The 21,897-nt window shown below is 51.9% G+C and overlaps 10 protein-coding genes across 10 annotated transcripts; 3 read left to right on the forward strand and 7 right to left on the reverse strand.

Annotated features, from left to right (window-relative positions):
- Positions 1-399: 399 nt before the first annotated feature.
- On the reverse strand, positions 400-1,714 carry An04g09640 (uncharacterized protein; the record flags this gene model as incomplete). Its single annotated transcript, XM_001402283.1, has 2 exons — positions 400-785; positions 841-1,714. The coding sequence occupies 2 exons, from the start codon at positions 1,712-1,714 to the stop codon at positions 400-402; spliced, it is 1,260 nt and encodes a 419-aa protein (XP_001402320.1).
- Positions 1,715-2,218: 504 nt separating this feature from the next.
- On the reverse strand, positions 2,219-3,361 carry An04g09650 (uncharacterized protein; the record flags this gene model as incomplete). The annotated part of the gene is made up of 1 exon (XM_001402284.1): positions 2,219-3,361. The coding sequence occupies one exon, from the start codon at positions 3,359-3,361 to the stop codon at positions 2,219-2,221; it is 1,143 nt and encodes a 380-aa protein (XP_001402321.1).
- Positions 3,362-4,431: 1,070 nt separating this feature from the next.
- An04g09660 (uncharacterized protein) lies at positions 4,432-7,213 on the forward strand (the record flags this gene model as incomplete). The annotated part of the gene is made up of 7 exons (XM_059747779.1): positions 4,432-4,515; positions 4,772-5,827; positions 5,881-6,262; positions 6,333-6,718; positions 6,854-6,871; positions 6,930-7,120; positions 7,210-7,213. The coding sequence occupies 7 exons, from the start codon at positions 4,432-4,434 to the stop codon at positions 7,211-7,213; spliced, it is 2,121 nt and encodes a 706-aa protein (XP_059605279.1).
- Positions 7,214-7,449: 236 nt separating this feature from the next.
- Positions 7,450-8,875, reverse strand: An04g09670 (uncharacterized protein; the record flags this gene model as incomplete). The annotated part of the gene is made up of 3 exons (XM_059747780.1): positions 7,450-7,963; positions 8,048-8,509; positions 8,580-8,875. 3 exons carry the CDS (start codon positions 8,873-8,875, stop codon positions 7,450-7,452), a joined length of 1,272 nt encoding a protein of 423 aa, XP_059605280.1.
- A 439-nt stretch (positions 8,876-9,314) lies between these two features.
- An04g09680 (uncharacterized protein) lies at positions 9,315-10,174 on the reverse strand (the record flags this gene model as incomplete). The annotated part of the gene is made up of 3 exons (XM_001402287.1): positions 9,315-9,730; positions 9,803-9,998; positions 10,058-10,174. The coding sequence occupies 3 exons, from the start codon at positions 10,172-10,174 to the stop codon at positions 9,315-9,317; spliced, it is 729 nt and encodes a 242-aa protein (XP_001402324.1).
- Positions 10,175-10,561: 387 nt separating this feature from the next.
- An04g09690 (uncharacterized protein) lies at positions 10,562-11,651 on the reverse strand (the record flags this gene model as incomplete). The annotated part of the gene is made up of 3 exons (XM_001402288.3): positions 10,562-10,989; positions 11,040-11,152; positions 11,209-11,651. The coding sequence occupies 3 exons, from the start codon at positions 11,649-11,651 to the stop codon at positions 10,562-10,564; spliced, it is 984 nt and encodes a 327-aa protein (XP_001402325.1).
- Positions 11,652-12,601: 950 nt separating this feature from the next.
- On the forward strand, positions 12,602-13,885 carry An04g09700 (uncharacterized protein; the record flags this gene model as incomplete). The annotated part of the gene is made up of 2 exons (XM_001402289.1): positions 12,602-13,014; positions 13,078-13,885. 2 exons carry the CDS (start codon positions 12,602-12,604, stop codon positions 13,883-13,885), a joined length of 1,221 nt encoding a protein of 406 aa, XP_001402326.1.
- Positions 13,886-14,659: 774 nt separating this feature from the next.
- On the forward strand, positions 14,660-15,990 carry An04g09710 (uncharacterized protein; the record flags this gene model as incomplete). The annotated part of the gene is made up of 5 exons (XM_059747782.1): positions 14,660-14,878; positions 14,945-15,029; positions 15,089-15,403; positions 15,454-15,569; positions 15,631-15,990. The coding sequence occupies 5 exons, from the start codon at positions 14,660-14,662 to the stop codon at positions 15,988-15,990; spliced, it is 1,095 nt and encodes a 364-aa protein (XP_059605281.1).
- Positions 15,991-16,704: 714 nt separating this feature from the next.
- An04g09720 (uncharacterized protein) lies at positions 16,705-17,479 on the reverse strand (the record flags this gene model as incomplete). The annotated part of the gene is made up of 2 exons (XM_001402291.1): positions 16,705-17,204; positions 17,290-17,479. 2 exons carry the CDS (start codon positions 17,477-17,479, stop codon positions 16,705-16,707), a joined length of 690 nt encoding a protein of 229 aa, XP_001402328.1.
- A 1,565-nt stretch (positions 17,480-19,044) lies between these two features.
- Positions 19,045-21,055, reverse strand: An04g09730 (uncharacterized protein; the record flags this gene model as incomplete). Its single annotated transcript, XM_001402292.1, has 5 exons — positions 19,045-19,161; positions 19,236-19,389; positions 19,437-19,540; positions 19,608-19,896; positions 19,953-21,055. 5 exons carry the CDS (start codon positions 21,053-21,055, stop codon positions 19,045-19,047), a joined length of 1,767 nt encoding a protein of 588 aa, XP_001402329.1.
- Positions 21,056-21,897: the final 842 nt, after the last annotated feature.

Consider the following 21,897-nt stretch of genomic DNA (forward strand, 5'->3'; position numbering starts at 1 on the left):
TGCTTTTCCTCTTCTCAATAATTGCGGGAGGCAAAGCTGCCTCAGGCAGTGCGCACACGGTTACTATGCCTTCTCTGATTGGCTGATTGATCACTTCCAAGCTGGGAAATCTTCAGCTGACTAACTTACCTAGCTTACCTAGGTAGATAGTAGTAACTTCTAGATTGGGACTAGCTCCGCACATGATCGATAATCTCCGCCTGAGGCAGCGATGGTTACACCCACGCACTCAAGAAGGACCAAGTACAACAAGCTCAGATGCTATTCCTAGATACAATTTTCAACTAGTTCTTCACTGCTTCCAGTTTCATCACCTAAGTCACGACGGCTCCTTACCACCCGATCAGCAAAACATCGCTGGCATACAAAGGAGAAAATGTCAGGATCCTCAGTCCGTCATCAGTCCATCTTGATAAAATCCTTCAACTCCAAACCTTCATCATCAAGGAACCTTCCTGCTCTAATTTCCCAGAAGTGGGCATCATGGCACTCGTGCTCGAGGTACTGCCAGCAGAGATACTTGGAACTCCTAGGATCGTACCAGCGCGGCTGCCTGAACCGATCAATGAGATTCGCAAGAGACGTGTAGCTATTGTGTGTGAAGGGCGCCCTGAACTCAGACCTGCTCAGTCCGTATACGCTCATGTTCTTCATAAGGGCCCCATACAGCATGGAACTGCATTCAAACGAGCAACCCCTCTTCCCGCTCAGGTATTCGTCTTCAACATGATAGATGTGGTCCATCAATCCTTCAATGGCCTTGATTCGGCGGGCGTTGATTTCTTCTAATTAGTTGTAAGCGAGCGTACTTCGTGTTATACCGGTTAGATATACACTTACCCACGATCGGTGCCGGAATCGGAAGACCCAGAGGCGGCATGTGTGTTTTTCCTTCCTTGATCAAAGCCAAGCTCGCTGCCTTGAAAACACCCGGCATTCGAAAAAATATTCCGATCCAGAGCCAGATCACAGACTCGCGGTAGCTGTCGTCGGGTCCTTGGGGGTCAAGCTTGGCAATCCATGGCCGAGCTGCAAAACGTACCGCATCACGGACATCATAGTAATCAGCAACCACACAGACCTTGCCCAACATCTCCAGGTCAACTTTGTCAGGAAGCTCATGGTGCTGGCAATGAATGATTCTCAGAACGTAGAGTAGCGCGTCTTCATCCCAACATTCTGCTGTTGTCGAGAGTCTTCCTTCCGCCTGGAATGTGTTGCTCTCTGCCATGCCGATGGTGAGAAGGGACCTAAAGTACGACGATGCGGCCATAAGATGCTTCGCCGATGCTTGGAAGATAACCACTGCCTCAGTGTCACTCTCATCGCTCATGAGCTGGAGCATCTTTTTCTCTAATTCCTCCCTGGCACGTCTGCGCGATATTCGTTCCTCTGCGGTCAGCAGTGAGCTGGGGAGTATGTCAACAGGTGGCCCGCCGATACCCCAGATGCCACTCTCCAGCTCAATCGCCTGGATTTCGTCGTCATCAGGCTCAACCAGAAATGGAACAGTCGTCAGCTTCTTATACTTCTCGTCCATGATTCCGGCGTCTATAGCCATTCCCATCCAACGTTGCAATAGCTCGTGGTCCACGACTTCAGAGCTGACCTTCTGCGGTCCTTCTTGTTGACAGGGAACGAATTCGCAATTAGGATACTTCAACGTAATATAGATCTCGCCTTCCAGATCAAGAATATAGTCTGGTGTCTCCATTTTTGATGTTTCCCTCTCGAGTCTGGGACTGATCTGACGTACTTTTCCAGGTGGGAAAGTGAGTTAAACAGTCAAGTTGTATGGGAAAGGTAAATGGGAGAATGGTAGATGAGAGAATGTGAGATGGAAGATTGTGAGATGAAAGCAACACTCCAGCATGGAGCTGAGAGGTAGTAGAATCCATGGCCAGTTTGAGGATTCACTGTCTTGCTCCGCGTTGGTGCTGTTCTGTGCCTCATTGGGCGATCAGAGAGGTTGAATTGAATGGCAGACCCGCGTTGGAACATGCAACTCGAGACTCTCTGCTCCCAGCCGCACTGGTTCGGACACACTCATCCGAGTAAAATGCAGAAGATGGAGGGAAAGACGGCGAAGCAGGCTTTTATATGGTAAATTTGAGCACCAGTCCCGTGATGGCCGATTACTGCACAGTGTCATGAATGTTCGGCGTGAATCTAGCTCTCCGTGACTATCAACATGAAGCACCAGTCCAGTCACAAAGGTTCAGCGAATGGCCGCCGCCGCCACTAATGCTTCACAGGCAGAACTCTGTGTTGACGCATCAGCAGCAGTGAAAGGCCCTGACCAGACGGGGCCGAGTTGATCTTCATCGCCCCGGTCATTCTGCCAGATGCTGTTGGCATTTTGCTGCAGAAATTGCTTCAGCCCGTCGTCAGGACTGACCTGGTACAGCATCTGAAGGTTTCGCATCAAGATACCTTTAAATTGTGGCGCATCCCCAGTGCAGTTCGGATCGCAGGATTCTTTGAGTATCCCATTGGTATCGCCCAATGCCTGCATGGCTGCATCAGCTATTCGGTGCGCCGTGGTAAGATACGATGTGTTCGAGACCATCTGCGACAACTCGACCAGTCCTCCTAGAATTACGCCCTGGTTGTAGCTCCAAACGGTGCCGTTGTTATTGTGACATGTCGTCAGATCCAGCCCATCATTAATGGTGTTTTGGCTATTGATCAACCCACTATTCTCGAACCAATCCCATTCTTTCATTGCCCAGTCACGATAGTAAGACGCTTTTTCGGTATCCCGACGCCCTAGATGAGCAGCGACGCTCAGGAACAGCTCATTTTCGATAGCGTTGTTGCCAGTATGATCCTTGTCCCACCAGATCCCACCGCATGTAGTATCCCACCCGCCTGTCATATCATCAAAGATGTTCACTGCGGTATCCAGGTATCGCCGATCCTGAGTTAAATCGTAGGCCTGAATCCACGCCAAGGCCCACCACCCCTCGTCGTCGTAGTAGTCATTGAGAAATTCAGTACTAGATTCGGTGTCGTTCAGGGGTACTTGACGCTTATATTGGGAGGTTGGTTTGCGAACACTATGTGAAAGAGTTGAAGTTGGGGCTTGGATGAATGTATTGTTGAAAGTTGCCGAGCTCGAGTTGAGCATTGAAGGGTCCAAAGCCGTGAGATCGCCCAGCACGGTGAGGCAAATAGCACTATTCCACCAGCCGGTCGTATCCCACAGCCCGGTTGTTTGATTATACCATCCCTGCAGCGTATTCACGGCAGATTTGGCGTTGTCAAGGTATGGTGTGGTTGAGCTGAGGGTTAGTTGAGTGGGAGATGAGGCGACGATGGGGGCAAGCCCCAGAAGAGTATATACTGCTGATGCGATCATTGTCAGAATATGAGAGATGTCAGAGGACACAGTGTCTGACGCTGCTGCTTATATCTTGTGGGCGCGCCTGGCGCCGATCCTGATGTCATGTGGCATGCTCACGAGGCTTCTGAAACACAGGAATCCACACCGATGGCTGGAGAGGGTCAGACTGATAGATGTCCAATCTCCATATAAGAGCGTACACTTCCTTCATATAAATAGTACGGCCTCCGATGGCACATGATGTTTGGGTTACACGCAAGGCAGGTGATTAGGGATCTGATTGTTGTGTTTTCAGTATATATTGCCGCCTACAATCGACCCAGCCAGAAGCATGAATGATCTGAAAGATAGTTGCTGGCAAGACTCAATAGATGAACCCGGGGATTATATACTCATTATCTGAGTTAAAGCTCCCTACGCTATCCCTTCAGTGGGTGCGATACACCTGCTGGACATTCGATCGCAGTTGCTCTCAGACCATGAAGCCATGTTATCAGCTTCGCACCAACAGGAAGTACACTATCATCACAATCAGTAAATAATAATTTAGTACAATCCAATCCAGCCAAATTAGTTCTGACAGGTTAATGAGCCAGTAAACCCGTATTGAAGTAAATGACTTGTAATAGAGCAGTTCATAAATTTGCACTGATGGCTCTTCCCGTACCCGCGTAGGACAAAGTTAATACCTCAGTCCCCAAGCTGGATCATGATCGGAACCTTCCTTTTTCATACATTTACCCATCCTGCAGTCTTCCAATCTCTACTGTCGGTCTGAATTATCCATCACTGCGGTGTGTAAATGGTTCAACATATCACTGCTATGAGTGTGTCGACTGGTTACACATGGCGGGTTCATGCAGGTAACCCATGGTTATAGCCTCGAGGCTCCAGACTGCTGCCTGTGCTGCCTGGAAGCCTTGCAGATATGCACTTTCCATGCCGTCACTCTTGCCCTATTCCCTCCTCATCCGGACTCTTCTCCCTCAACATAAATACTCACCCCGCCTCACCCCCTGAGCCTGTTTCCAATCATCTCACAGAACCGACAACAACGATTCCTCTAATCATTAACAAAACAGAAAATGCCTCGTCGGACTCTCTCACCACCCCATTTTGAGCGCACTCTCGCGGACCTGGAGGATTGGGCCCATAAAACCGCCATCGAGGTAATTTGCCCCATCGGGTTCCTATTTGTCATTTTACTATTGCCCCCTGCGGTGCCACATTTAGATTAGAAGATTATAGTAGCGACTGAAAATATTCTCAGAATGTGCTGACATGATATGACAGGATTGTAAACTCGATGCGTGTCTTGACAATTTTCTCGTGCGCGTTTACCGGCTCAATCGTTCCATCCTTGAACAGTTGGACTACAGGCCTTATTGGAGATATGGGAACAGAGATTCCGAAAATCCCCCAAAGCCATTAAAATGGGATGGGCCGGGTGCCGGGGAGCTGCGGAAAATCGCTTCTCAACTCCATGACAACTTGAAACGCCTTCTTCCGGGCTACGTGGAGGATAACACTGATATTCTTGCAAACGAAAAAGTGCTCCGAAAGCTGAATAGCCGATGGAACGCTGTCAACTCCAAGGTGGTCAAGGGCAAGGAAGACGAAGGCGAGGAGCAAACCTTCGACCTGAATTATCTCGACGATGAAGATTATGAGGAATCAGAGGCTATGGAGACAGATAATTCGGGAACGGAAAACAGCGACATAGAATACACTGGTGCAGAAGATACCAGTGCAGGAGAGACCGATTCAGAAGACACCGACGCAGAAGGTATCGATGCAGGAGAGACTGATGCAGGAGATACCGATGCAGAAGACACAGAAACTGAGAATAGACCGGGGGAGAAACTCAAGGGAAATGTTCGTGAGACAAAGGCTCTTTCAAACTCCCCTGCTCGCTTCATGGACCGACTCCTAGACACCTTGAGTGCGGCACGTCTGGCAACAGTGAGAGAGAACAGTACCGGATCTTCCTCCCTAGCGACTGGTGCCTTTACACAGGCTTGTCGGCAGTTGAGAGAGGCGATCGAGAGCGAGACCTCATCTGCCTCTTTTGCATGCGGGGGCAGCATTCCGACCACGAATCTCATCGACTCCGAGCAATATGCAGCTGGACCTATGTCGCCCCGTGTGCAAATCGTTCACTGGGGTGATGAGCACGAGTCCACCGCACAAAGGCTCACACTGCCGCTGCTAAACATTGCCAGTGATTCTTCAATCCATGGTCTCCAAGAGCTTGTTGATGCTTGCCAACCTGCAAGCTTTGGTAGGGGTGGGCAGGACATCCTTGACCCCGAATACCGCAGGGCAGGCAAACTGGATCCCGACCGATTCCTGACGAGCTTCCATCCAGCCGATTTTGGCATTATCGAACTCATCGAGCAGATCCTTCTCCCTGGTATTAGCAGCGAGACTGAAAATCGGCTGCAGTTCCGCAAGCTCAAGGCTGAGTTGTACAAACTGAATGTCCGTTTGTTCCGAATCCCTAGCATTACATGTGCTGACTGAACGCATTGCAGGTATACTCGGGCCCTTCCGGGCATTTCCGAAAGCACGTTGACACCCCACGCTCGGAGCACCAGATTGGATCACTTGTGGTTTGCCTGCCGTGCCAGTTTGAAGGAGGCAACCTGATTGTGCAGCATCACGGGCAGGAGACTAACTTTGACTGGAGCCGGCAGAGTAGCTCTGATATCCAATGGGCGGCTTTCTACTCGGATTGCGAGCATGAGATTGAGACTATCAGAGCGGGCAATCGGATCACTCTCACGTACAATCTCTATGTACGGGAAATGCCTGGTGCCATACTTGCCCCTATCCGTCCAGCCATTGATCCACGGGCTTTCCCACTCTATGGGGTGGTTGAGAGTCTACTGAACACCCCTGGCTTCATGAAAGATGGTAGGTTGTTCCCGATTATTTTATTCCCGCCCTGTACTTGGAATTTACGAAGGCTGATCTTCTGACTTAGGCGGCGTGTTTGGAGTCTTCTGCTCTCATGCCTATCCCCACTCCTCGGATATAGCCGAGCTTCAACTCCCACGTGCCTTGAAGGGCGCCGACCTTGTTGTCTATGCTATTTTTGAAGCACTTGGTATTGAAGTCAGCATCCTCCCGGTCCTGGAATACAATGGAGACTATGCAGGTAACCCTCAGCTGGGTGTCCCTGGGCAAGTCCCCAAGCCTAAGCGTAGGTATGGGTATCTGTCCCAGAGTGGAGGTTGGAATCCTGTTGCAGAAACCTACCTGAAAGAGGGCAAAGAGGATTCCCTCAGCTACAACGAAGTGTACCCTTGGAAGTCCAGCAGTGCACTTGACGTGGACCAGCACTGGAGACGGCTGCTGTTGACACGGGAAGTATCGGAAATGAAAGATGCCTTCTGGCTTGGAGAAAAGCACCATCTGCCAATGAAGCCAAACAGCCTCTATCAGGGAGGGGGTGCTCGAGTAGCCCCGCGTTTCCGAGGCTATTTTACGTCTGATCGCGGACAGGAAGAAGGCCTAGATGAGGTAAGTTGCATCCCAGGTTTTCCTTTGGGCGTAGGGAGCTGACCCTTTAATTTGCCAGGTGGCTAACGATATCTGGCCGACATACTACCTCCCGGGCATTACCTGGCTCACCCAACCAAAGCATGAGGAGATGGCCTTTTCTCAGATCTCTTATGGCAATGAAGCCAGCCTTGGTACTCGTTATTCCTGTGCAGCGATCCTGGCCGTCATTCCGCCTTCTAGTCAGCGGGGCCAACAGATGCAGATGTAGTAAGTCAGTGAGGTTTTCCAGGTAGTAGTGACGACAAAGTGAGAATGATTGGAGAGGGTTGGTATGGTTTACTAGGTTGTCTTGTTAGTTAGTTGCAATAAAATGGACACTCCTCCCATACCTTTCCTGTCTCCAGTCAGTGTAGCTCGATACCTACTGCTTCGCTACCAACCTTGATGTTCCAGTATGATACTGCTAGTGCGGAGCAACCATTCATCCATTTGTTAATAGTACTAGCGACGCTTTCACCGTGAAATGTACTGCCATACGTGCACTAAGTCCATCTCAAACATAACACATTAATTTAATCGCTACCGTCCATTGCCACCTAAGTATACCACGTCGGCTCTGGCACCTCACCCAACAAAGCATATCTCCCCAGCTCGCGATTCTTATACGCCACCGGATCATGCAGCGTATGCGTCCGAATATCACGCCAAAACCGATCCAACCCGACCTTCACCGCTGTCGCCCTGGCACCAGTAACCTCAAAGATACCAGACGTTACCCTCAACCCAACATCCGTGGTAACCACCTTGACACTGGCAATCCACTCGGCCAACTCACCCCGTTGCCTGGCCGTCAATCCAGGCCGATTATCCGCATGCTCTCGATACAAGGACGAAATCTCCTCTCCAGCCCGATCGGCCAGCGCCTCGGCCGCGCGGAGATGCGCGAAGAAGTTCCCGTATCGCTCGAGAATGTAGAACTCTTCTGTCGCGGAGGGCTTGTTGTCCCCGCCGAAGGGCCATGGGCGGGTCGTGCTGACGGTGTATTGTGATGCGAAGGCTAGTGCGCCTTGAGCGATGCCGAGGTAGAAGTTGCTGAAAACGAGTTGGATCCTATCCAATGGATATGTCAGTATTGCTGTGTTCATTAATGGATCAAATGGAAGGATGGAAGGTATAACGTACGTGGGAAGCAACAAACTCGCAAACGGCACACCCAGAACCTCCTCGCGCGGCCTCTTCGACACATCGTCCCATCCCAATGCATCTTTCCACGGCGCACGCACATTCTCTATCTTGACCCCTCCGGACTCCGTCAATCGTAGACCAATGTTATTCCAGTTATGGGCGAACTTGATCCCCGCCTGACGGGTCTCGACGAGCGCGAAGATGTGCTCGCCTGTACCTTCGAGGACACCTTCTAGGACAGTGAGGTCGGAGACGACGCCTCCCGTGTTGAAGAATTTGGCCCCGTTGAAGATGATGTCCTCTCCATCGGAAGTGATGGATAGATCGCTATCGCGGGGGTTGACGGCCCCGCCGACAAAGTAGTTGTTTGTGATTATCCACTGGTGGATGCGGTCGGCTTGCGAGGGGGTGCCGACTACGTTGGCTGTTGTGGACCAGAGGAGGTGGTAGCCTAGGAGCATACCGATTGAACTGTTTACCTTGGTTAGTTTTGTTGTGGTATATTGTGGTTATGGAAGAAAGGGGAGGGGGATGTATATACCCATCTCCTTTGGCTACCTCGCGGATTGCCTTGTATCCCACGCTCCAGGGCTGTTCGCCTCCGCCGTATTTCTTGGGGCCGAGTAGTTTTAGAAGGCCAGAGTGTTTGAGTAGAGCTACTTCCGCCCGTGGGGATTTGTTCTCTTGCTCGCGCTGCGCAGCATCCTGGCTTAGGACTGTGGCTACTTCACGCGCCCGAGCTAGCCAGGCATCAGCGGTGTCGGGTAACGAGGCCCATTGGGCTTTGTAGGCTTCGTAGACAGCTGGATCGGTGGCTGGGATGTCAGTTTGGGTCATGTTGAGCTGGTTATGATAATGTGCTGGGAGAGTGAGGGGGTTGTGAGGGGCTCTGATGAAATGCTGCAGCAGGCATGGTGGCACTGGGCAATCACTTGCTTATAAGTTGATATCTGTTGATGGACTCAAAAAGTAGTCAAGACGTGGTGATTGCGCTGGAAGCTTGTAAATGGCGCGCACGGATCACGCCATCCGCGGGCTGAAGCACATCGCATCGTGGATCGACAAGGAGAGAATCGTTGGATGCTCCAGTGGAGGGGAGATGTCGTTATCCCGCCGAATATGGCACAACCAGCACAATTACGGGGTTGGCTTAGACCATAAGCTTATCTCGTGGCTGCACAATAATTAACTCAATACAATATACCCAGATATACTACCACTAATTAGTACTAACTGCTGTTCTGATCTGCAGGGCATACCCACACCCACTGTCCATCTACTCTTCTCGCTTCCTGCTCTTCGCAAAATACCTCCCCGTGTCCCCCAACGGCAACTCCAGCAAACTATTATCTTTCAGGAACAAATGAAACACAATATACCACCCCACCATCCCCGCCACAAAGCAACTGGCCCCTCCTGTCTTGCGCAATGCCCTCGCCGACTCAGCGTGTCCATCCGCATCAGCAAAGTAACTCGCCGCCACAGTCAAGAACCCCAAGTCCACGAAGAAGAAAACCAAAATGTTTGCCAGATTTGTCGGCAGCGATGCTATCAGAAACGCGAACACGAATACTGTCCATAATATCATGAAGAACCCTAGCGCGTTGTTGTACTGTGCTGTGTCGGATCCGTAGGCTTGTGCTACGCCAAAGGCAGGGGTGAGGATCGCGCCGTAGCCGGCGTAGAAGAGGCCTGTTTGGAATATCAATCTGATTAGCTTCGTTATTCTGCAAGAACAGAATAGGGTCTATGAGGGAGATGTACCGAATGCGCTGAATACCGTGTACGCGAAACCATTCCCCACGGAGAGTTCCCATTGCGCGGTGATGACAAGTCCGAATGCTGCGATGAAGAAGAAGTTGCCCACGTAGACGTTGGTGATGGTTACGCCGCGCCATTCCATCAGACTCAGAGATAGGGTTGTCAAAGTCGTGCCGAATGCGCCTAGAGCTAGCGCTGACTACATATGAGATGCGTTAGTGTATCACTGTTTTTTCAGGATGGAGGATGGTGACTTACGCCTGCCCCGAGTGACTTGGGTGCGACTTGCACTGCTGCTGCAGTAACAGATGCTTGTCGCTCAATGTCAAATGCATCGGTGACGTTCTTACTGTCTGTTGGTGAAGTGGTAGACATTGTAACTTGAGGGGACGGTGTAGGTAGGATTGCCTAGTTGTGCTGATTGATGACCTCGCGGTGAATGGGCCATTCCCTGATTATGCTATCTTATAGACGCGCGGGCCTCATTTTGGATCTATTACGCCATCTGGATACCGAGTGGTGAGCAGAGATTGACTCCAGAGTGGGCGGGATCTCTTACGGGATATGGGCGGGATCTGCTGGAAAATAGAGTCTTCGGGATGAGATCCAGGCTGCCGAAGCGGGAAAGAAAATCAAGTTCTTGACGGTCATATTGGAGTATGGAGTATGCCTGTACTAGTGGTGGGGGGCGATCATACGATGGCCTCATCTCCCCCCCGCGATGAGGTGCTTGTCTGAATTTTGGTCCAGCCCACAACACACTTAGTAGCTCCGATCAATCCAGTCTCCCCAAGTCTCGCCCAGCACTGTGGTCTTGTCAACCGCAGCAGAAATGGAGGTCTCGTATTCGCGATCAGATGTGTCCGATCCCGCACCAGAGTTGTTGTATTCATAATACAGCGGCGTCGCACCGTCTGCCATGGTCGTCCATCCCTTGGGGTTGATGATGTCCGACAACACTGAGTTCTGGTAGATGACTCGCGCCAGCACGCGCCACGGCCGGCCCAGGTAGACTTCCTCCGTGAGAGAGACTCCCGAAGCAGCCTTGATGTTGCAGTTGTCGATAGCGTACCAGCCTGAGTCAGAGGAGGTTTCGCGCGATGAGGCCGTGATGGCACCGGCGCCGTTAGACACAATGTCACATTCGCCGAACCACACGGACGCATCGCCGAAGATGTAGTCGACCGCGCCTGGAATAGTTAGTCAATTTGCTAATGGTGCTGCTTGGACAAATACTGACCCTCGATCATGCAGTTGGAGTAATACTGGGTACCGGCCTTGACATAGAGAGTGTCTTGATAACCACTGAATTGGCATCCATAGAAGCCCAGTTGATCTGCGTTTCCGACAAGGCTAGCAAAGCCATTAGCCCAACAATCTCAATGAATCGGGAAGATCGGCATACTTACGCTACAGCCTGTGCTCCCTCACCATATCCATTCTCCACGTTGATGTTGTACATGCTGAACCCATCCGAGACCACGTTGACGGTGGCGCTCTTGTCGAGAGAGCCGGCATCCGACGACGAGATGGTGTGGGTAATGGTCACCACATTGTCCTTGTATGTGCTGGTGTCGGTAGTCTCACCGTACAAGGTGAGGTTGCCAGCGTAGTCAATGGTCAGCTGCTCCTCATACGTGCCGCTGGCAACGTAAATGCAAGCGGACGAAGTGGATGAGCCTAGAGCGTCAAGCGCGTCGCCGATGGTGGAATATGTTCCATCCGATCCGACCGTCAGACACCCTGAGGGAGCACTCGTCCGGCTCTCTCGCTTCTTGATGTGCTCTGCCGGAGCACCGACGGCGGTAGCAGCCAGGGCGGCAAGGGCGCCCAGAAGATATGGAGTATGCATGTGAGTGAGTTGTTGCTGCGAGATCCTCCGGACTAGATGGGTGAGGATGAATCCTAGCAAGGCGTCGGAAAAGGAAGGAATCGACAGGCACGCCAAGTGAACTATATAGCTTGCTTCCGAGCACATGTCAACAAGGCTGTCAGTTCATGTCATAGCATCTCCAGTTGTCTCTCCTCGCCCTAGAAGGCTAGCTGCCAACAAGACACCGGGACAAAACGGCGGTCCAGCGCCAAGAAAAACCATTGCCGGAGAATTTACTCCACACTTCCATGAATAACCATCTTCGCTTCCCGGCACGGCCGCCATGGCGTTTCACATAAGCATCCTTCGTCTGCAGGAACACGCCGTTGACGCCGACGGTTCTCCGTGCAGAATGAAGCGATTGGCGGCGTGCCATCGGGAAGCTACCAGACAGGTTCAGGCCTCAGCAGGAGGCGGAGGAAGCGACCCTGGCAATTTATCCGGATCGACATACCACCGCGTCAGCTGGCTGGGTCTGTCTCCTGGAACGGTTCGAGTGTCGCATGTTAGTGGGCGGGGTTTCATCGCGACTCGCAGGGATCAAGCGGCAGTTCGGCATAAGAGTAAATTGCATGGCCTACTCACAAATTGTGTTGAGGACCCTGCCAGCTGTTGTAATTTTTAGGCCAATTAGCCGATACTCCCCAGGTCTTGAGATGGTCAGGGCACGGCGGTTACTCCGTCACTAAATTAAGCATCCGGCTCGTTTCAAATTGACCCCCAGCCGAGATGACAGGGCCTGCCTCGGCGTCCCACAGCCCTCACTGATGTATGCCTCTGCAAAGAGATGGTAACCACTGCATGCCACGCAGTTCCGTACACCTCCGGGCAGGATGCGAGTCGTATATAGTGGGCTAGACATCGCCAGACTGGTCACCACCTCAACCTGTGCAACGATCCCATAGTCATTGGCACAATTAGTGTTCACCATGACGCTATATCGCAATCTTCTGCTTTTGGCCAGCCTTGGACTGAGCTATGCTGCTCCCTCTAAGGTCCAACGTGCCCCTGATTCGTCCCTCCATGCTCGTGCCGTCTGTACCCCAACCGCAGGAGGCGATTCTTCCACCGACGATGTGCCCGCCATCACCGAGGCTCTCAGCTCGTGCGGGAACGGGGGCACCATTGTATTCCCGGAGGGCAGCACCTACTACCTCAACAGTGTGCTTGACTTGGGCAACTGCAGTAATTGCGACATCCAGGTGGAAGGTCTTTTGAAGTTCGCCAGCGACACCGATTACTGGAGCGGTCGCACCGCCATGATCAGTGTATCCGATGTGGATGGCCTGAAGCTGCGCTCATTGACTGGGTCGGGTGTCATCGATGGCAATGGCCAGGATGCGTACGTGATCACCATTCTCGGAAGCAAGCCTCCCAGTCCATTTAGCTGACCGATGCAATTTAGGTGGGATCTCTTTGCGAGTGACAGCAGTTACTCACGCCCAACGCTCCTGTACATCACTGGCGGCAGCAACCTCGAAATCTCCGGGCTGCGTCAGAAGAACCCACCCAACGTGTTCAACTCAGTCAAGGGTGGCGCCACTAACGTCGTCTTCTCCAACCTGAAGATGGATGCAAACTCCAAGTCAGACAACCCGCCCAAGAACACTGATGGCTTCGACATCGGCGAGAGTACCTATGTAACCATCACTGAGGTCACCGTCGTCAACGATGATGACTGTGTGGCCCTGAAGCCCAGCTCCAACTACGTGACCGTCGACACCATCAGCTGCACCGGCTCCCATGGCATTTCCGTGGGGTCGCTGGGCAAGTCCAGCGACGACTCGGTCAAGAATATCTATGTCACGGGCGCAACCATGATCAACTCCACCAAAGCCGCCGGAATCAAGACTTATCCGAGTGGAGGCGACCACGGCACTTCCACGGTCAGCAATGTGACGTTCACCGATTTCACCGTAGACAACTCCGACTATGCCTTCCAGATCCAGAGTTGTTATGGCGAGGACGATGACTACTGCGAGGAGAACCCGGGCAACGCCAAGCTGACCGATATTGTCGTCTCGAGCTTCAGCGGCACAACCAGTGACAAGTACGACCCGGTTGTGGCCAACATCGACTGCGGTTCGGATGGAACGTGTGGCATCTCCATCAGTGGGTTCGATGTGAAGGCGCCGTCGGGCAAGTCTGAAGTGCTGTGCGCCAACACCCCGTCTGACTTGGGCGTCACCTGCACTTCAGGAGCATCGGGCTAAATAGCTTCGGCCAAAAATGATTTCTGTATCCACTAGCTATCGATCATCATCAGATCTAGGAGTTAGCATGGTAGTGTACATAGCAGAATGTAATCAATTCCCTGACGATGCTGCAACTACAAATATGGAAGTATCATCATTACACATGAGACACAACGACGACTTTCTCGGTTTATAATTGTTGTAATGACCGACCTGATGTAAGAGTTAATGAAGATTCCTTCAGGAGGCAGGGGGTAGTGGAAGCAATGGGGCTTTTTCACCTGGGATGGGCTCAAGCACTCCCACCGTCATGTTTAATAAATGGCACCACCGCTGATTTGTCAATCATCCCGTCCTCGACTCCAATTCCCCGCCATCAGTTGAATTCTGCATCATTGTCGGAAGGAAAACCGGACCCTTCGGCCAGTGCCGGTCGTGCATCCCCACGATGTGGAGGCGGGGAGCCCGTCTTGGGGATGGAACCACGCACCATCCGGCATAACACATATCCGCTGGTCCATCCTCCGCCAATCGGCCCTCTCTTCACTCTCCAGCCCATCTAGTACAAAGTATACCGGCACGGAGATCGGTCCCAGAAACAGCCTCCGACTTCCGCGCTGTTGAGCCTTCGTTTCTGGGATTTCTCCGAATGCATGACGGAGCTCAAGCTTTGAGAAGGATCCTTCACGGGATGTTGGGAGCTATAAAAGGCGCGGGAGAAGACCCCAGAATCACTTGACATTCTTCCAGCTTCAGGATTCCAATCCAGCCCAGGGAAGGAAGATAGTTGTCATGAAGCCATCCTGGAGTCTTGCTTCCCTTCTTGGGGGCGCTGCCATTGCGTCCGCCGACGTCTATCCTCCATATTATGCCAATCTTACCTGGCAGGCCCCGCGGACGCTCTCCAACTGGTCCAATCTGACCGTGGAGACGCAGACGGGCACCTTCATCGGCATGCTGAACGATACCTACCCCAACGTGCGCCAATTCCTGCGCATCCCGTATGCTAAGGTCGGTTTCTAATTGGCTTACTGAACATGGCGACTATTGCCCTGCTAACCAGTTCCTATGCGATAGCCTCCTGTCGGTGACCTTCGCTGGATGCCTCCACAAAAACCTGAAAAGTCGCGTAGAAGATATGACTCGACACGATATGGCCCAGGTACGTAGATCCTATAACGGACCACATGATGATCACGTCCGCTGATCTACAATGACCAGCCTGTCCGCAATATGTGACCGGCGAAAGCACCATGTGGAATGAATATTCACCTCCCAACCTCTTGGTCAACCTAGGAGAGAACCTGAACCAAGGGGCAGTGGCGTGGTCCACGTCGGAAGACTGTCTGTCATTAGCAGTCTGGACCCCGTCCTATGCTAATCGCACCTCGAAGTTACCTGTGGCGTTGTTCGTGACCGGTGGAGGAGGCGTCACAGGCGGTATTGAAATCCCCTCTCAGCTGCCTTCGCCGTGGGTGTCTCGCTCGCAAGAACACATTGTCGTGACTATCAATTACCGCGCGAACATCTTTGGAAGTATGTCCCCAATCCTGACACTCGAGGAAGTCACTCACAAATGTGTGTAGATCCCAAGTCCCGGGCCCTGAATGACACGTCGCTCACGCTGCTCGACGTGAGGGCAGCGGCAGAATGGGTGCACGAGAACATCGAGGCTTTTGGTGGAGATCGCGACAATATTATGGTCGGTCTTGCCCCAAGATACTGAACTAGATCTATGCGATGTAACTAACTATTGTCTGTAGCTTTGGGGTCAGTCACAAGGAGCAGCCCTGACACATCTCTACACCCTCGCCTTTCCCGATGACCCGCTGGCAGTCAAATTTGGCGTCATCTCGCAGCCACCATCCGTCACTATCGACCTGAGTACCACCGACGACGTATACCAGGACTTTGACATTGTCGCCAAGGCCCTGGGCTGCAACTATGGCGACGATGCGGAGGCCGAGCTGGAGTGCATGCGCCAGGTCTCCTGGGTGCAGATTGAGGAGTACATTAATCGGTACTCGGGCTCACCTTCAATTGCATTCAGCAACTATATCCGTAGGAAACACACTTTGCTTGCTTACTTCTTTGCCCAATCTGACAATCCTTTTAGCCGATGAAAAATACATCTTCTCCAACGAATCCAAGCGATACCTTGAAGGCAAGGTCGCCCGAGGCCCAGCCATCCGCTCCGACGCATCCCGCGAGGACGCATCGGCGAATACCACGAGCGTGATGATCAGCGAGGGAGAATGGGATTGCAGGGCCGCCCAGGACTCGGCTTTGCGAAAATCTCTCGGGCTAGAGACATACCGGTACTTCTGGGCTGGCAACTTCACTAATATTAGTCCCGTCGACTGGCTGGGTGCCTTCCACTGGTCTGATCTATTGATGATCTTTGGGACTTATCGCGAAGACGTCGGAGAGGTCCCGGAGTTGGAGGTGAAAACGTCAGAGACCATGCAGGATCATATTTTGGCTTTCTTGAAGAATCCTTCCACGGTGAATGTGACGGTCGGATGGCCGGCCTTTGATGCGGATAGTCCCGGGGGTGGGCAGATTCTGGAGTTTGGCAAGGGTACGCCGGTGCGCAAGGTGACTGGGGACTGGTTGGATGGGGGATGCTACAATTCTTCGATTCCATTCCGTATTTGGACATGATATGAAAGTTTGTGAGGATATTCATTTTGGTTGATAATATGTGCAATGAATGATGAGGATATGCTATCTGCAGTGAAGACCGGTACGGGGGTAGTTGCTTTACCTCCAAGTAATGCAAACAATACCAAAGTAATGACAGTTGAGAAATTCGTAAAAGCATCAGATTTCCGACTTCAATACCGTGGCGACGCTTCCTTGGGAATCTCCAGTAGATCTCCTACCGGTCGGGCCTCCATCCACGCATCCATCGCCTCGTACAATTTGTAGAACGCCTTATTGTTCATCGTCGGCAAATCATTCAAGATCGGGTGGCCTAGCTTGGCCTGTGCCACCGCCAGATACTGGTAACCCTTGGGGTATTTCTCCAACTCCGCTCGGTCAAATTTGGGCACCGTCTGACCATCTGCAGGTGTGACGCGATCCTTTTCGTAGAACAATTTGATATATACCACTTTCCAATCACCTCCCTGTTTCAGACAGAAGTTTATGAAGCGGCAATCGCACTCCACGTCGAACTCGACTCCGTCCCAGTTGAAGCGTTGAGTGATGGTGGCCTTCATTTTACCGATGGCGCGGCTGGTGGTCGGATTCAGGTCGACGAGGGTGCCGTTTTCGCGGTGCATGATGTGGTCTCCGTTGGCGCGTCCCTTAATGGACGTCTTGATGAAATCGTCTATAGAAAGTCCGCCGCTCCAGGCTGGAAACAGACATGACATGTAAGCTGGACTGGCTGTCCCGGAATTAGAGACTCGACCTACTAGTAAAGACAAAAGCGCCCTTGTCGACAAACAGATGGCGGTAGTGGTTCCATTCAGAGGCATCGCGATAGACTGGCCAGCCCTTGCAGAGCTCGGAGACGCAGTAGCGATCGAGGATATCGCCCTCGGAGCCGTTGATGTGGCTCCAGATGGTGGGCTGGGTTTCCTTTTCGGTGATATTGTAAACCATTTTTTCGTGGACCAGTTAGGCAATGAGCACTCCTCTACCATGCCTGCACATCCAGCAGTAGTATATAAATCGTGGCTACCCCTCCCGAACCCAGGTTCCCTAGACATGACATCATCCCCGACCGTGGTTGAAGCTGGGCTGTCAGAGTTGAGGCTTTCCGCAGCATCCGGGGTTCTCGATCCGGTTCTCAGGTGCCGACTTGGCGATCCGGACCCATCCTGCGGATCGATATAGCATCATTGTCCTGTCTGGAAGTCCTGGTAATCAATTTGGCAGTAGTCCGAACCGGCGAGAGTCGCGCGAGAGAGTCGGAGTGGACGTTCGGGAATGCGGTCGCAGCCTGTCACTTACTTCATCATGTTGTCAGATCTGGGTTAACTGGAACTGTCTGCATGCCGGATAAGCTTAGACCATGCTTGGTTGTTGAGGTGAGATAATGTGATCATGAAGAGAAGGTATGCTTGAAACTGTGGCTGGTTACACGACTTTTACTTCCCGGAGGAAAGGTTGACTATTTTACTACTCTCCGTACTCATTGATGGTTGCGCGATTCAGTCAGGTGTGGCGCTAATCCCAAGGTGGATAAGTACGTGTTCATGCTTCTGCCTCAGGTTGCAACGACGGTCGCGCAACCAAGTCTTTTTTCTCTGTTTCTCTACAGTAACGTGACTGCTACTCTGTATATCTTACGAATAACAACTATACTTATCTTAGGAGATACTACTATGGTAGAATTCGAGGACTAGTACAACGTCGCAGTAGCGAGATCGTTTCCGTGGGTAATTAAAACATCAGAGTGAGCTGGATATATATAGTTGTGGTTGGCGTTGGTAGTAAGTCACGATGAATCTGCATGCAGTAGTACTAGTAGGCATGTAGTTTCAATCTAAGCCAACACCATCATTTGAATGCAGATATCTCTTTCCCATAGTGATAATAACAGCTAGTACTTTTTCAACAGCCGACTTTATCAACACCAATCTAACAGGCTAACCCAATAATTGTCAGACTATACATCCCCGGTTCGGCAGGTGTGCCGCGCGCGGGGTTCTGCCGTGTTTCCCCGCTCCGTCTTTTCCTCCTCACTTCAATCCCATCTCCACATGTCTACTCCATTCATCTTCCAAGTCGCTTCTGCTTGCTCATTTGACCTGCGATACAAAATCTTCCCATTCTATTCAGAAGCGTCATATACCAAAGATACTGACTGCCGTTGAAGACTCCAATCTGGCTACTCTTACATGCCCCGCTACAGGTGCATAGAGGATGGCCTGAGAGGCAGACAATGAACTTCTATAATTATTTGGACAGCAACTCCCAGGAACTTTTCCTTCATTAGAGACCAATGGGCTCACCCCGCCAAACTAGTGAAGGATATATATACATGAACAAATGGCAGAAACAGAAGCGAGTGGCTGGCGCGACCATTAACCTATTACTTGCACCGAAACAGAACCCCCTCAACATTGGGCCTCCCCTTTCACAGAAAAGGAGATATGTCGACATTATACTGGAAGCAGTGTGAGACCCGTGAAATCACCCGAAGAAGCAGACAACTGGCAGGACTAGAGGTGCACTCCCTCTTCGGAACTGGACGCGGACGTGCCGTGATAGTTTCCGAGATAGTCCCCGAGCTCCGAAATGGCTAATTGCCGAAGCTCACTGCGTAACACCTTGCCGGACTATCACGAACAATATGGTCAGCATCTGCAGGTTACGGAAGGCAATACAGCGGGAAGAAACAGGTGGTGCATACCGCGTTCCGAGGAATCTTTTCAATGAAGGAAATGCCGCCTGATAGACGCTTGTATGGAGGTAGCTTTTCCGAGATGAGCTCATGGATTTCCTCAGCGGACACAGAGGTCTTAGGATATGTTTGGATGTAGGCCCGGGGACCCTCGTCCTCGTTCCTGTGAAAGTTAGCGTCGTCTTCCAGACCATGGCACAGAAGGCTTACACTGCGACTCCGATAACTCCAACATCGCAGACGTGCGGGTGCTGTAGTAAAACAGACTCAATCTCGACCGGAGATACATGGCTTCCATTAACCTTGATCAAATCCTGTGGTAGCAGTGAGCCAGAGTCCTTCCATTCCTGCCAAGATGGCAGCATGCGTGCAAGGAGTTACCTTTTTACGGTCGACAATATACCAATTGCCTTCATCATCGACATATCCTACATCTCCTGTACTGATCCAGCCGTCGGCTCCCATAACCTGTTCCGTCGCGGCTGGGTTATTCCAGTATCCTCGAGTTGATCCAGGCGTGCGGATCCAGATGTCTCCAACCTCTCCCGTCTTCAATGTCCGAGAGGGATCGCTGGAATCAGTCACTTTCCCTTCGTAAGTGGCGTTCAGTTGTCCTACCGTCTCAGACTTGGGCGGGCGCAGGGGATCGGGCCCTGTGATAGTTCCCGTTCTGTGCAGTCATATAGTCAGCAACAAGGAACACTCGTTGTGCAGGGACCAACTTACTCTGTAAGGCCCCAGGCACGGGCAACGTATCCAATTCCCAAGCTTTCCAGCTTGAACTTCGTAAACTGGCTCATCGGCGCAGCACACGCCTCGACACGTCGGAGGCATGTCAAATCGTAATGTCGACAGATGGGGGCATTCTTCGCCATGGAGGTAAGAACAGAGCTTCGAATGATTGCATCCGTGATCTGGAACCGCTCAATTGCCTCGCAGATGCTCCGAAAATCATTGCGTCGCATCAAATACAGCGGAACACCCATCCTGGGAAAGATGGCGCAATATGACCGCTGCCCAACACTGTGATTGATCGCAAGGGAACCCAACACACGGACGTTTTCAGGGCCTCCAAGGCGAGGACTGTATTTCCAAGCCGGATGCGAGGAGATTCGCCGGATGTATCCCATCGCTGCGGCGATGTAGTTTCGATGCGACAGTTCTACACCCTTGGGCTCACCTGTGGTGCCGGATGTGAAAAGAAGCATAATTGTGCTGTTATACTCCTGCGAAGAAATGACAGTGGGATACCAAAATCGGGACCCCTCCCATTCGGACGCCACCATCGTCTGCCAGTGCTGAATCGGGCCTTCCGGCTCACCACAGCCGTCTAGGATGTCATCATCGAAGACAAAAATTTGGTTATCGGGATGATTGGCCAAGCGCGCGGCTTGAAGGGCAACGGGGAGGGTGGCACGGCTGGCGAAAATCACCGAAGGTTGCGAGAAGGAGATCAGACGATGGAATTCGGCCTGGTTGAGAGCAGGTTGTCCAGACGCGAAGATACACCCGGCCATCACGGTGCCCATGAGGAGTGCAGGATAGCAGAGGGCATTGGAGGTCACACACAACACGCGATCTTTCGGATTGACGCCCAGTTTCTGCAAACCCACTGCTACACGAGCAGAGAGGAGTCGGTATTGTGCCAGTGACAAAGCTCTCGTATCCGGAGAGTCGGCATCAATGAGGATCTTTCGGCTACTTAGGGAGCGTCGAGGGGAGCCAAAGACGAACCGAGGGAGTGAGCATTGAGGGATGGGTGTAGTCCATTTCGAGACAGTGTGCGAAGACCTGTCGCTGTGTGGCTGGGGCATAGGTGGAGGATGCATGATGAAGAGAAGTTCACGAGATTATCACCACTGGCTCTGTCACCAAGCTTCTTTGATCTGCTCGTGTCTGGGCTTTGGACTCTCAGTGGATCCTCTTTCCTTTATATACTTTCTACGACGAAGGGTCGCTGTCAGGCCAGCAGGGTTGGGTGATGAATTTACGTAAATAAACCTCCTGGCGCAAGCCATGTTCAAGCTGAACACTGATGCCTGTCGGCCATGAAACTATGGAACAATAGCCTGGGTCTGGCTGCTGCTGATGAAATCTATCGATCTGCACGTGTGGGCCAGGGGCCGTCTTGGTTTGCTGCAGCTCCAGGCCGATGATCTGCGCCTCCGGCCGCGCCTCTCGTCGGGGACGGCGATCGGCCAATTTCGTGATGCAGACTGGCACCGCTGCAGACTGACACTGCAGATATTGCCCAACCCCACAGCATCTATTATCGGGACCTCTCTTCGGAGTTGAGTTGCCAGCTCGGACACTGAGCCCGCCACGTCGGTCCGGAGAACTTTGCATTCCCCTGATTGTTGCTTTTCAGGCATCACACCGGCGACAATCATTGCGTGATTCTTATGATGTGACGCCGGTTCTCAATAGACTCCTATCACATGGCAATAATCTCTCATCACCTCGAGGTGAAGACGTGGACGGCATGATGGGTAAGCAATATGGCGTAACCTGATCCCCGCTCAAATCTACGAAGCACATTCTACAAAGCACATCCGGAACAAAGAAACCTGCAAGGGCAGCGCACGGGCGACGTAAGGGACGCCTTTGCGTATACTCGGGCGACGAGTCAAAACTTTGATCGTTTTAGGAATGCCATGTCGCCAAAATCCGT

Source organism: Aspergillus niger (assembly GCF_000002855.4).
Source record: "Aspergillus niger supercontig An04".
In the NCBI taxonomy this organism is placed as follows: Eukaryota; Fungi; Ascomycota; class Eurotiomycetes; order Eurotiales; family Aspergillaceae; genus Aspergillus; species Aspergillus niger.